The 13,085-nt window shown below is 43.8% G+C and overlaps 1 protein-coding gene across 2 annotated transcripts in view; it reads left to right on the forward strand.

Moving 5' to 3' along the window:
• The window catches only part of CLDN16 (claudin 16), a 69,149-nt gene that overhangs the window by 22,247 nt on the left and 33,817 nt on the right, over positions 1-13,085 (forward strand). For both annotated transcript variants that reach the window (XM_088444723.1, XM_088444724.1), the window contains exon 3: positions 2,347-2,511. In XM_088444723.1, coding sequence (XP_088300849.1) covers positions 2,347-2,511 — 165 coding nt within the window. The remainder of the gene's footprint in view (positions 1-2,346; positions 2,512-13,085) is intronic.

The raw sequence follows: 13,085 nt of genomic DNA on the forward strand, positions 1-13,085 counted from the left end.
GATGACTTAGGGTTAGGCTCCCCCCAGGAGGCTTAGGGTCAGGCTAGGGGAAGGGGGGGTTAGGGTTAGGCACTCCCGGGGGGAGGTTAGGGTTAGGCACCACCGGGGGGAGGTTAGGGTTGGGCACCCTCAAGGGAGGGTTAGGTTTAGACTGCGGGAATGGGGGGGTTAGGTTTAGGCACTTATGGGGGTTTTAGGGGTAAGCAATAGGGGGGAGGTTAGGGTTAGGTCCCCTAAGGGAGGGTTAGGTTTAGGGGGGGATAGGGTTAGTTTTACTTACATTAATCCCCTGTCGGGATCTTCACTGCTGCCAGTCTTCCGGCGTCGGGATTTGAAACGCCAGACATAGGTCCAGCGGTATTTCATACCGATCCCTTATAGAGTAATGTCTCGCTGCTTCTGCGACGTGAATAGGACTCAAAATTTGAAGAAAAAAACAATACGCTACACCTCGAGAGTAGCTCAGTCGTGGCGGGCACCTTGCCCCGTGTGGTGTATTGAGGCTAGGTATATGAGGACATATCTGTATCATGCCCATTTATCACACATAAATAAGAACTATTTACATTTACTGTACATGCAAAATTACAACCAAATTGTAGACATTGGGCATGATTCAGAGATAGACGCTAAGGCGATCGCAGCTGAGTTTTCAGACAGTACGCGGCTGCAAAAACATGCTAATTGTTAATCTACGTACAATGTCGCTTACCTGTGTAATTATCGGAAACATTAAGCAGCCATCTCGCCCTTGTGACATGTTTGACCTCCTGCCTACACTGCTGCTCTCCTGACACACAGAGGGCTTTCATGCTGCATAGTAGATTGCAATAGCACATTTTTGCACGCCCATGTAATGGCGCTTAAATGGTAAGACACACCCGTGTTTTCCTGAAACGCCCCCACCCGTTACCTCCCTCAAACGCTGTCTACCTGTTACTCACTTTGTGAATGGGTTCTCTGTGTGTGCACAATCACAGCACATGCGCAGTGTGGCTTATGCGCATGCACAATGGCTAAAAATCGCTCGATCTGCGTACAAATAGACATCTCTGAATCAGGCAGCCCATAGATGCCAACTGTCACTATTGTTCCCGGATGGTGCCACTTTTTAAAGAATGTCCTTGCGGGTGTTTCTAGTAAGTAATACATACTAAATAGCCACTAAAATCTTTTTATTATGTATATTGAATCAAAGTACCATGATTATGTATGAGAATTTAAATACAAAAATTTACATTACAACTAAGTTGAACAAATGTTGGGCACAGGGGAATGTACATAACACATGAAGGAGTACATTAATAATAGAAGTGCAGTGTACCAAAAAGCTGAGTCTCAGAATTTGCTTTGGGGTCCCCTAATCATCGTGTAAAAAAAATACATTATACTGTGTTTTTTTAGCAACCCATAACATTGGCAAACTAAGGAGTAAATTTACTAAGATAGGAGTTCTATTAAGAAGTGATGTTACCCATAACAACCAATCAGATTCTACTTTATCTAGCACTTCTAGAAGATAATACCTGGAATCTGAAACGTTGCTATGGGCAACATCACTTCTTGATAGGACTCCCATCTTAGTAAATTTACCCCTTATACTTGGGTTTCTAACCAAAGAAAAAAAGATTAAAAACTGTACATCTAGTCTATAATGAGTATGACATACATCACTATTATTTTTTATAAAGCTCTGTAATCTTAGTCCCAATTGAGATGACTTCATAAAATTCAGCAAGTTCATCTCACGTGATCTTTATAGTTACAATGATATCACTTATCCAGAACATGTCGATGAGTCATTTGCAAGTAATTTCAAAATCATTTTTCCAAACAAAATACTTCTGTTTGGAAAGAGGTGTTTGAATATCTCAGTTGCAGATCCTTTGACCTTGTGTTCTTTCATTATCATTGTCAGTGATGTCTAAAAGTCTTTATTGCAGCTTTCAGAATCCTTATAAAACTCTACAAAGACCCTGAGTCTCCAAACCTGCGGGCTCTAAGCCCTTATCCTTTCTTCACAGTTAACTTTCCTGGCAGTAATCCAGCCTATTCCTCTAAACATCATTCTGTGAGCGCACTTGAAATTTACTGTAATTTTCTAAAGTGCCATACATCACTAAGGAAGCGCAGATTGCAACAGTTGCACTTTTATGTTATTGAGAGATCATGTTCAAGCAGTCGTCATTTTTTGTGTTGCTTTTTTTAGGATCTATTTAATTAAAGCCTATTATTTAACCCCCGACAAGCATAAAGTAAGAACACAGAATAAGTTGGGCATTTGTCTATTTAATGTACATTACCACAGAATTTACAGAGGAATCTTCTCTTTTTTCTATCTTTCAGTGAAACTAGTGGTAACTCGTGGACTTTTGATAACAGCAGATATTCTGGCTGGGTTTGGCTTCATTTTCTTGCTCCTGGGGCTTGACTGTGTCATATTACTCACAGATGAATCACACATCAAGTTAAAAATCTGTTATGTAGCTGGAATTACACTCATTATTGGAGGTAAGGCTTTGAAAATTACAACATTCCTATTTTAAATCAAAATATTACTGTCAAAGCATGTACTATTACTGTGGGCTAAATAGGATTTTTGATATATTGTAGTAAATGATGAATTGCAGTTTAGAACTTATCACTGGCCTTTAGAGCATCATTACTTACTTTGGAAATCACTAACCAGTTTAGCCTTTCTGCTAGATTAATATCTCACTGACATATTTTTTATAATGCCTGTCTGTCCCACTGACATTTTGGACTTGTACTGATTTTACTTCCAGTGTAATTTCCTACTTTAACCTATGTAGCATAATCACTATGAGGGTTATATTTACTAAAGTGCAGGTTTTTAGAAGTGGAGATGTTGCCCATAGCAACCAATCAGATTCTAAATATTATTTTCTAGATCTAGAAGGTGTTAGATGAATGTTAAGTAGAATCTGATTGGTTGCTATGGGCAACATCTCCACTTCTAAAAACTTGCACTTTAGTAAATATACCCCTGAAAGTGCAAATCCTGCAGACGTTCAGAGCTTTACCATCTCTGCAAATGCACCAAATCTCCTCTCTAGCATATTGATCTATGTACACCAACATTTGTGAATTACTGCTGTGATCTGTGCCTACTTTTGTTAGCTTCTGAGCCCTATATGCATGTATGAAAGAAAGAGAGCGTCTCTTCAAAGTATATCCAAATTTTACTCTGGGACCACTGTCGGTTATGCTCCAAAAATTCTGGTTTGTGCATCATGAGAATAACAGGACCTTGGGGCTAATCTCAAATGCAAAAAATCTTTGCATGTGGGTGCATAAGTAGGCAAATGAATGGACCTGGCATTAACAGGCAACAGCCAGATAGGCACAGCTAGTCTCATCAGAAGGCAGCGCCACACACATCACTGCCACCTGGGCCAACAAGTGACATAAGCCCTGAAGGGTTGTCTGATTTGCACTTTGACAAGAACCTTGTATGTTACAGTAGACATACTGTATTACTTGTTACAACTTCCAATTTTTTACACATAATTAATCACAGCAAGTACAACTTATACAGTGTTGTCATTGCTTGCTGTTAGCATGCAGGGGCTCAAATACAGTGCAACTGTAACATAAATGCATTTTTCAGGTTTTGCCCTGTAAAAACCATTTTTTCTCTTACTGTGCATGTGCAGTAGAATGTCTCAGTCTGTATGCTGGGGAAGCTCCATTTCATACAGGCATCCATGATCCTGGGTTTGGCCAAAAAACACTTGAATTAAAGCCAACTGCTCAAAATGGATTACCAATGCACTTGTATGTATACTGCACTATACCGTATTATACTGGATTTACCATGATCTGAGTCACACTCAGAACCCTCATTGTAGTTCACTGTATAGCTACGCTAATATCATAAGACACACACTGTTGGGGTAAATAACGTAAATTGTACACCGTTGGGGTAGCTTACATAAATTGCGCACATTATGCAATTCACATCGATTACGGAAAATGCGCATTTTGCAAACTATGTACTTCAGATGCCAACGACTGTGCCTATTGTGTACAGAAAATTGTTGAGGTTGTTGGACATTACTCATCTGTCTTGGTGATACTGGCCTGGAGTGATAACCGGCAGTGGCATAACTATAGAGGGTGCAGGGGGTGCACTTGCTATGGGGCCCAGCGGCTTAGAGGGCCCACCGGCCCAGCAAGCAACCTTCTGCACCCTGCCAAGAACAGTCGCTGCTGCTGGTCCGTGAGTTCCGATTGGCTCGCGACCAGCGCCTGACTAAAAATTACATTGGCTCTCCTCTGATACGTCTCTCACTAAGAGAAGCTGGATGGAGGCATGGCTATGATGACATCCCCGGACCATGGCCACGCCTCCTCCCAGCTTCAGTGAGGAGAGATGGAGCGGTGCACTGGGCTCAGGAGGAGGTAAGTAGTGCGTGGCTGGAGAGTGGTGGTGGTGGGGCGACGGGGGGCATAAGTAGACCTATGGGGGCCCCGAGGAAATGTTGTTATGGGGCCCCCATATGTCTGCTTACACCCCTGATAACCAGTCTCTGCAGTGGTGCCAGTATGTGATAGCATTAACAGAACAGGTATCACAAGTACTACTGTTATTCTTCTTAAATAGGGGTCCCCATATAAACAGGGGCATATCTATAATGGTTGCAGGGTGTGTGGTGCACACGGGTCCCCGAGTCTGGGGGGGGCCCGCACTGCACACCCTGCACCCATATTATTTAAAACTTACCTCTCCGAGGTCCTGCGCCGAGTGTAAGCGCTGTACACAAAGCCAGAAAATGGCCACCGCGGCCATTTTTCCGGCGTTTTGCGCATGCGCAGTAGACTCTGGGCACACTCTAGTGCCCAGAGTCTACAAATGCTCCGGTGGCCGGCCAGCTGTGTCAGTCGACTGCCAGCCGCCAGGAAGAGAGGAGGGGGCCCCAGATGGGGAAGGCACACAGGCCCCTTCCTCTCTTAAGACTCCCCTGCATAAAAATATGTATTTGTTGGCTGTAACTCCTTTGATGCAGGGAGTGATGTGTTAATATGCCCTATTACCAGTTACACCTGCCTCTATCTTAGGTTATTTTAATAGTATATAACCTCTGGCTCCTCATATGAGGAATTTAATAAAACAACAAAAAAGACTATTGTTTGTATTTTTGCAGTATAAGTCACATAAATAGCTGAGCTTTGCGCTAAACATAATTATATAGTAATCATTCGGGTGCTTGTGTAAAGGATGGTGATGATGATCTCTGAGTGAAGTGTGATTAACATATTGTTACCGTAGTGTACATGATATAATTTTGATAACAGGCCCACCATTTGTACATGTTCTGTTCTTTCCCTCTTGTCTTGATAATCTGTCTCTTGTAGACCAACAGATCTTTGACCTTTGTGTCCACTTTTCCTCACTTAAAAACATAACAGTCTATTATTTAAAAATTGAAATAAAAATAACTGTATTAAATAACTTACCTTTTAAAAATATATAAACAATCATAAAATATACTGGCTACAAGAAAGGAAAATACTGGCCATAACTAGTGTCAGACTGATCCACTGGGGAAAAGCAGTGGTAGGGGCTCATGCTTATTGGGTGTGGTCAGCCACCAGAGCGGGTGTGGCTAGCCATCAGAGAGGCTTGGTTAACCATTAGAGAGTACATAGTCTGGGTCCCTTCATTAATGCATATATATATAGTATTTACTATATCATTTACTATATATATATATATAGTAAATACTGATTGTGCAAGCATGCGGTGACGTCCCTCCCTGCGGTGACACCCGGTGCGGTGAGGGACATCATGCACATGGCGCCCGCTGAAAAGGGGTGTGGTATCGGGGAGGGGGTGTGGCTTAGCGGCCCGAACCCGGCCCATGGCCGTGGTAAGCACTAAGCAAACGTATCAATGGGATGGTGCCGGTGGGGGGTGCAGGAGGTGCGGGCACGGGCAGTGCTGGCTCCCTCACTGTGACAGGAGCCGAGTACTGCACCTAATACTACAGTGCAGCACCCGGCTCCTGTCACTGAGGGGGAGCCTGCACCTTGGTGTCACCCCTCGGCGGGTGACACCTGGGTGTGGGCCGCACCCCCCTTGTGACGCCACTGCATGCATGATAATGTACCAGATTGATAACAGCAATGCACTCCAGTGAATACATCATAGCCCTGGGAATGCAGTATAATGTAACATATGTATAATAATTAAGCACATATGGTTGATCCTGTCTTTATTTACCACATTAATGCACTCTACAACAACAGACCCAAGTACTGACCAGCCAATGTCTACAACTCAATGAGAACTGCATTAGGTCTAGTGAAGGTGAAATACAGTACATGTAATTGTAAAATAATTAAACTATCTAATCTTTTATCATTGGGATGACTTTTGTAGGTTAGTGAATGAATGCAGAGCTAAAATGCCATTTATTCACTGGCAGGAACTGTGTTCATTACATTAAAGCCAACAATAGTTGGGGACAGGGTTGTATTGTTATTGATACTAAGTTTGATCAGCAAGATGGCAAATCTTGTGTAGTTTCTAAAGATGTGAAGAAAACACCAATATCCATCAGTGGTTCTGCTCCACCAGATAACTGACACTCTAATAGAGTACCAATACATAATTTGAGTGCACAGTCTGGAACCTAAACCCTAGATAAAGGGGTGGGCCCTAAGGTAGGGGTCCACCGGGGATTTCCTCAACATCCCATTGAGCCTGCCCATAACACCTCAAAGAACCCAGCCATTTTGCCATTTCTACCCACAGAATTCCTATAGTGCCAACATCCATACTCCTTCTAAATTAAGACCGTTGTTCTCTATGAAACTGGGAGATCACCCATCCTTAGCTAGTGAGAGAATGATGCAAACCTTTTTACACTGCGTCCTACAAGATAGATCCTGTGTCACAAGGTGATGGTTTTGGCCTCTTTAGGCAGAAATCATTCAGATTAGGGTGTATGTTAGATGGAAGCTAGTCAGGGACAAGCCGGGATTGGCCAACAAGGCTTCAGAACATATGGAGTGAGGCTAGCACGGTACAAGCAAGGATTAGACGGCAGGACTTCTGTACATGTAGAATTAATCAGACTGGTGAGGTACAGGCTAGAATTAGACAGCAGGACTTTGGTACATGTAGAGTCAATCAGACTGTCAATGCACAGGCAAGGATCAGACAGCAGGACTTCGATACACGTATTTGTTTGTCCATATTGTCAGCTGTTTTGTCTCTTTGATAGCGGCAGCTATTTTGTTGAGGACATTTCTATATAGATATCCTCACAGAAGCGAGCTCCCTCTCTGTCTGGGCCCGGGACTGCAGTCCCAGCAGTCCACCTCTGATGGCGGCCCTGTTTGGAACGTATGAAGAGCCGGAAGTAAGCACCACTTCCAGGAAAGTGGAATGCATTTCCGCAGCTCCCCGGGATTAATGTGGAGCAGTTGGTGCACTCTACTTTTGATTGGACATTTTGTGTTTTTAAGGGGGGGGGGGAGCTTGATAAACCAATACCTTCTTTTAAAAAAGGCCGTAATGCAGAAACACATCGAGCACTGGAGGTACTGCCAGACACGCCGCTAGATTTGAACACAGAGTTTGCAGAGGAACATTCCAGGTTGTGAATCCGGATCCTATCTTGATATAAAAGAACTTGATCCATAAGCAACTGTGCCTTATCTTTGGTTGGCGAACTGGGACTTATAGTTTTTATGAATGTCTTTTTTGTAAGTGTACATCTGGATATATGTAAATTGTTAGTCAAAGGTACTGCACTAGGTTTACTCTTTTCTTCTTTCCCTTATATGAACATGAGATGGTATCTACATAATATGGTGACATTTGGGGTGAATCCAGTGACAAGAAACCTTGATGGGCTTTAGTGCAAGTTAATATCAAGTAAGGACAATACCACCTGGGGTGTCGGTTATCTCATGAATGAGAAAAGAAGGAAATCCTAAAGAAAATATCTCCAATAGACTGGATGGAGGGGACATTTAGGATTCTGGAGCACCTACTATTTGTTTTTGTGTGGTCCACATATCGTGTCTATATTATGATTATTGATTTATTTTTGTTTTAAACAATGTGGAGTAAAGATCAAAGAATACAGGAAAAGAATAATGAATCCCTGTGGTGGAAAAAAATAAGCAATACTGTAATCTCCTTTTTATAATTCACTGTTTTCCACAAATTTGATGGTAAATTTATGTTTTGATATGTGTACTGTGTGGAGTGCCAAAATAAAGTTCCCAATATTTCCTATATAAGATAAGGGGCTGGATGTAATAGGGGGCGATTTTTGGTGCGATTGTAAAATCGTACCATATTGCACTTTTCAAACATTCGACTTTCATCCGAAAATCGAAATTTAATAGGGTGCGATTTTTTTGTCCAAAACACAAATCGCTTGCAGCTTCTCGCGATATTATCAGCAAGGAAACATCTGATTTTTAGACCAAACGGAATGTGAGTTACTTAGTGGGTGTGCTGGAGCATGAAAGAAAGTCACCCATTGGCATCCAAAAGTCCACTAAAATATGAATCACACATCCTATTTAAACCCCACACCATCCATTTTGTTCTTTGATAGGGTGTGAGGCGTTTTGGAAGGAGAGGAGGCTGGTTAGTTGTTTTTGTGAGAAAGCTTTGTAGAGTCTGTTTTGCAGCATGGCTTCTAAGAGGAGACCAGGGGTTCAGCAGAGGATGGAAGAGGAGGAGGAGGGAGATACTCCTCTGACGAGGAGCAGGAGGCACAGGTGGAGGAGGCGGAGGGCAAGGAGGCGGAGGAAAAGGAGCCACCAAATCCTTTGCCGGTGGAAAAAGGCACCATGTCTCTACCACAGCGCAGTTCTCTTCACAAGAAATGCGCACATTTCGCCCACTGCGCGATTTCCCCAGGTATTTGGTAAGCAGGCTCACCGCACTCCCCTGGCCAGGAAAAAGGCTATGTGGGTTTCTATAACTGAAGCTGTCAATGCTGTGAGTGTCTGTAAGCGTGATGTGACCAATGTGATAAAAGCGTTTTAATGATATCACGAGGGTGCTCAAGGTCAAGATAGCCGAAGAAATTAAGGAAGCCGTAGGACAGGGGATGGCTGCAGGATTCCAACTCATTATACTGGATTTTAGGAGGACCTCAAACAAGTCATACCACCAGAGATCCTACCGTGGTTTCACATTTATGACACCGGCCTGCAACCCAGGAACATTCTGGTGAGTACCCCAAAAGTTACATACATCTGTGTGTAACATTCTGCTTGATGTTTGTGGTAGCCCAGGGGAGCCCAGTAATCTACTGCTGGAGAACAACACATCCCAGAATGCTGTGGCTTTGTCAGACCAGGGGGAAATGTGTAAACTTTAAGGGCATGCTGGGATGTGTTGCGCCACAGCAGCAGGAGCCTTGTTTATTGGTCACACTAATGCTCAAAGCAAACAAAGAATGCTTGTCTGTGATAAACAGTACCATGGAATAGTCACAACAAGATGAGTATGCAATAACTCTGCACACTTTAAAAGTAATGCAAAAATTTAATAGATACATGGATGCAACCAACATTAGACAGTGCTATTTATTACTGGAAGTGCATCTCAACTTAATGTCGGATAGAAGTTCATCACAAATGTCTGTTTTCTTGCAAATGATGGCTGTACAGTATATTAACCAAAAATTGAACATGCGAACAACATTATTTTAATCTCCAGCCCCACAGCAGAAAAAGTCCACAGCACCACTCAAAAGGCCATGTCCACGTCTGGATGAGGATGCACCCGGTGAGTTATCTAAAAAGGATAAAGCAAACATTAGCACATGGGTCAGCAGCCACACTAAACCATATTTAAACTAAGTTACCAAAAAAAAGTCGCTGAGTTTTTGCAAACATTCACATAGAGCCATGTAATGTTAGTCAATGTGTAACACCACTGTGGTCTTATTATTTGGGTTAAAGTGGCAAAAACTCTGGCTTTCTTTAAACACACTTCCCTTAAATAGTCCCTACCTCCATGTTAGGTCCAAAATATGTGAATCCTGACCATTTCCAAAAACCTTCTTATGTAGTCTGGACTGCAACTAACTAAGAATAAGCATGGTTATGAACAGAAGGAGTGTTAGCAGGTCTAAATGTTTGTGCTCAGTCTTTAAACAATGTGTAAAGTCTAGTTACTTACCAATTTTGCTGTAATTCCAGGCCCATCACGTCATGTTCCACGGAGCCAAGGGTCACCCCAGAACTGCAGGAGATCATCCTGGAGCCAGTTGATCTGGTGCAGCCTGAGGATGAAAGCACACCTCTGGTAACACAGCACACACCTTAGTAGATCACACCACCAGATGCCCCTACAGCCCAATGTGTCCCTTCTGCTGATGAGCTGGCCCTTTCTCTGGACACTTTCAGAGATAAACAGGTGTCTTTTATGGATACACAAACCCAGCAGCTACACAGTGTGGACCAGCACCTTTATAACATGGGCCTGCAGCTAAACAGTAAGGACCACCAACTAAAAAAATTGCAAATGTCACAGAGTAGCAGAAGGTACCCGTAAAAGAATTGCCAATAATCTGGACTCTTTCCTGTTTGACCTAACGCAATGCAGTTAGAGCACAAACTACAGATGTGTCCACATACACCTTTGTGAAAATTGAGCCATGGCCTGCCATTCATGGCATCAGATGACCAGCCCTGCCAAGATACACATGTCGGGACATGTGTATGGAGGCTGAAATATAGTGTAGTACCACTTTTCAGACAGCAGGTGGCATTTTTAGAAAAGTATGCTGTGGCTGCCTTAGTAGAAAGCTGGAGAGGAAGATCCAATACAGTAAGCTGCTTCCCATTGCAGTGCCAGACAGGCTTACAAAATTTCCTGCATACTTTGGCTACATATACAGTAAAAAGTCCTACAGAATATAAAATAGCACTTGGAAATATAGCACCATATTTCACATATTAAAAAAAAACTATTGCTGTATTTCTAGCTGGATCTAGAACAGAAGCTGTCAGTTTCAGTTCATTTTCACTTTGTAAGAGGTAAAAGACTTCAGTATTTGCCTGTAGGTGTTATAGCGTAGTGGTAAGGTGACTGCACATCACACCAGGAAATTAGGGTTTGAATCTCAGTGTAAACCTATTTTTTTCTCCAAAAATAAATTTTTATGATTCAATAAATATATAGTATAATTCAAAAACTGACTATCAGTAATATACTATATGTTTCTGTCCTTCTCCAGGTAAACCCTTTGCTTTTCTCAACACAGAGGGGAGGGGGGAGGAATTTATTTTGTAAAGACTGCATATTTTCCACAGACAGACAACAAACCACATTTTCATGAGACACTTTTGTACATTGACACAGAAGCACAGATGGGATCAGTGAGACCCCTCTGTGCGGCTATGTATTTCAATGACATAAATGCATGCATGGACCAGGAGATCCATGCTACATGCATCTGGGTCATTGACAGAGCATAGACGGGATCAGAGAGACCCATCTGTGTTGCTGTGGTAAAAAAAAAAAAAACCTGTGAAAACAAGTAAATAAAAAATGGCATGCCCCCCCTCCACAAAAGAGCCCTGAGCTTTTAGTGACCCAGTGCTGGTTTTGATTAAATACAGGGGACCAATGACATTGGGGTCCTCTGTACTTAAGCACAACAAGCACTGGGCTAGTCAGAACCAGCTCTGGTTGCAAAAATATGGGTGACAAACGACATAGCGACAGTGCGCAACTAGCACTGGGCACTGATCTGATTTTGGAAATACAGGGGGAAAAAATGAGTAGGGTCCCCCTGTAAAATTCAGAACCAGCACCAGACTTTTTCTAGTGAGGGGGCTAATGCCACAGCCAGGGGAGCCCTTTCACTGGGCCCCCAAGGCAAAGCATTAAACCTGACCGCTAATCAGCCCAGGCCGGGGATCTCTGGGGAGCTAACGAACCCCTAATCAGAGCCAACTCTTGGGATGTTCGACCAGTGTGGTCGAACAAGGGCGCCGACCCATAGAGGGTGCTCGGATCTCTCTGCCTGCCCCAGATCCCTAACCCGAGGCAAAACCTCGCGATCCCCCTCTTGGGTCGCGAGGTTGTGGGGTCACGAGGTTTTGTATTGAGCAGGCTTAACGCTGATTGGCTGAGAGAGCCTTCCATCACAGCTCTCAGCCAATCAGCGTTAGGCCCATTTAATATGCACATAGGCAGCAAAAGAAGATGGTGCCCACCATCCCCCGCTGCCCTACACCGCCTTCACCTCCGCTTCCGACACTGCCGGCACCCCACTGGCAGCATCCCCCGCTGCTTTCACCACCGCTGCCGACACTCCTGCACTGCTGCCCCACGTACTGAGGACACAGTCAGCGACCCCCACACTGCCGACACTGCCGGCACTCCAACACTGTGGACACCACCAGCACCCCTGCACTGCCGCCACTGTCAGCACTCATGCACTGAGGACACCGCTGGCACCCCCGCTCTGCCGAAATTGCCATCACCCTGCATTGAGAACACCCCTACACTGCCAACACAGTCAGCAAACCTGCACTGAGGACACTGCTGGCACCCTTGCACTGCCAACATCGCTGGTACCCTTCACTGAGGACACTGCCAACACCAATGCACTGCCATTCCATGTACTGAGGACACCGTCAGCAACCCTGCTATACCAACACTGCGGTCACAGTATGTGCACTATTGGTGTATCCAACCCACACTGTATAACACGCTGTATCCATGTTGGAAATTGGAAGATGAACTGCCACATGTTAGTGTCGCCCACTGTGTCACTTAGCTTAGTCAGCCAGCTAGCTGGATGCAACCTTTTGGCCTTAACTACATGAAAAATATAATATTGTGAGGTGGTCGCTATAGTTGCTGGCAAGTTATTGGTGTGTTGGATGATCTATATAGATCATCCATCACACCAGGGAATGTGCAGTATGATGTGCCAGCGATATTGTATTGCTGGCAGATCGCTACGTGTGTATGCACCATTACACTGCTATGGGTCAGGGAGGGGGGGACACAGAGCCAGTGATGCTCTTATCAGGGATAGGGGGAGAGGGAGAACTGCTTGGAGTGT

The sequence above is a fragment of the Taudactylus pleione genome, unplaced genomic scaffold (assembly GCF_031769625.1).
Source record: "Taudactylus pleione unplaced genomic scaffold, aTauple2 ptg000372l, whole genome shotgun sequence".
Taxonomy (NCBI): Eukaryota; Metazoa; Chordata; class Amphibia; order Anura; family Myobatrachidae; genus Taudactylus; species Taudactylus pleione.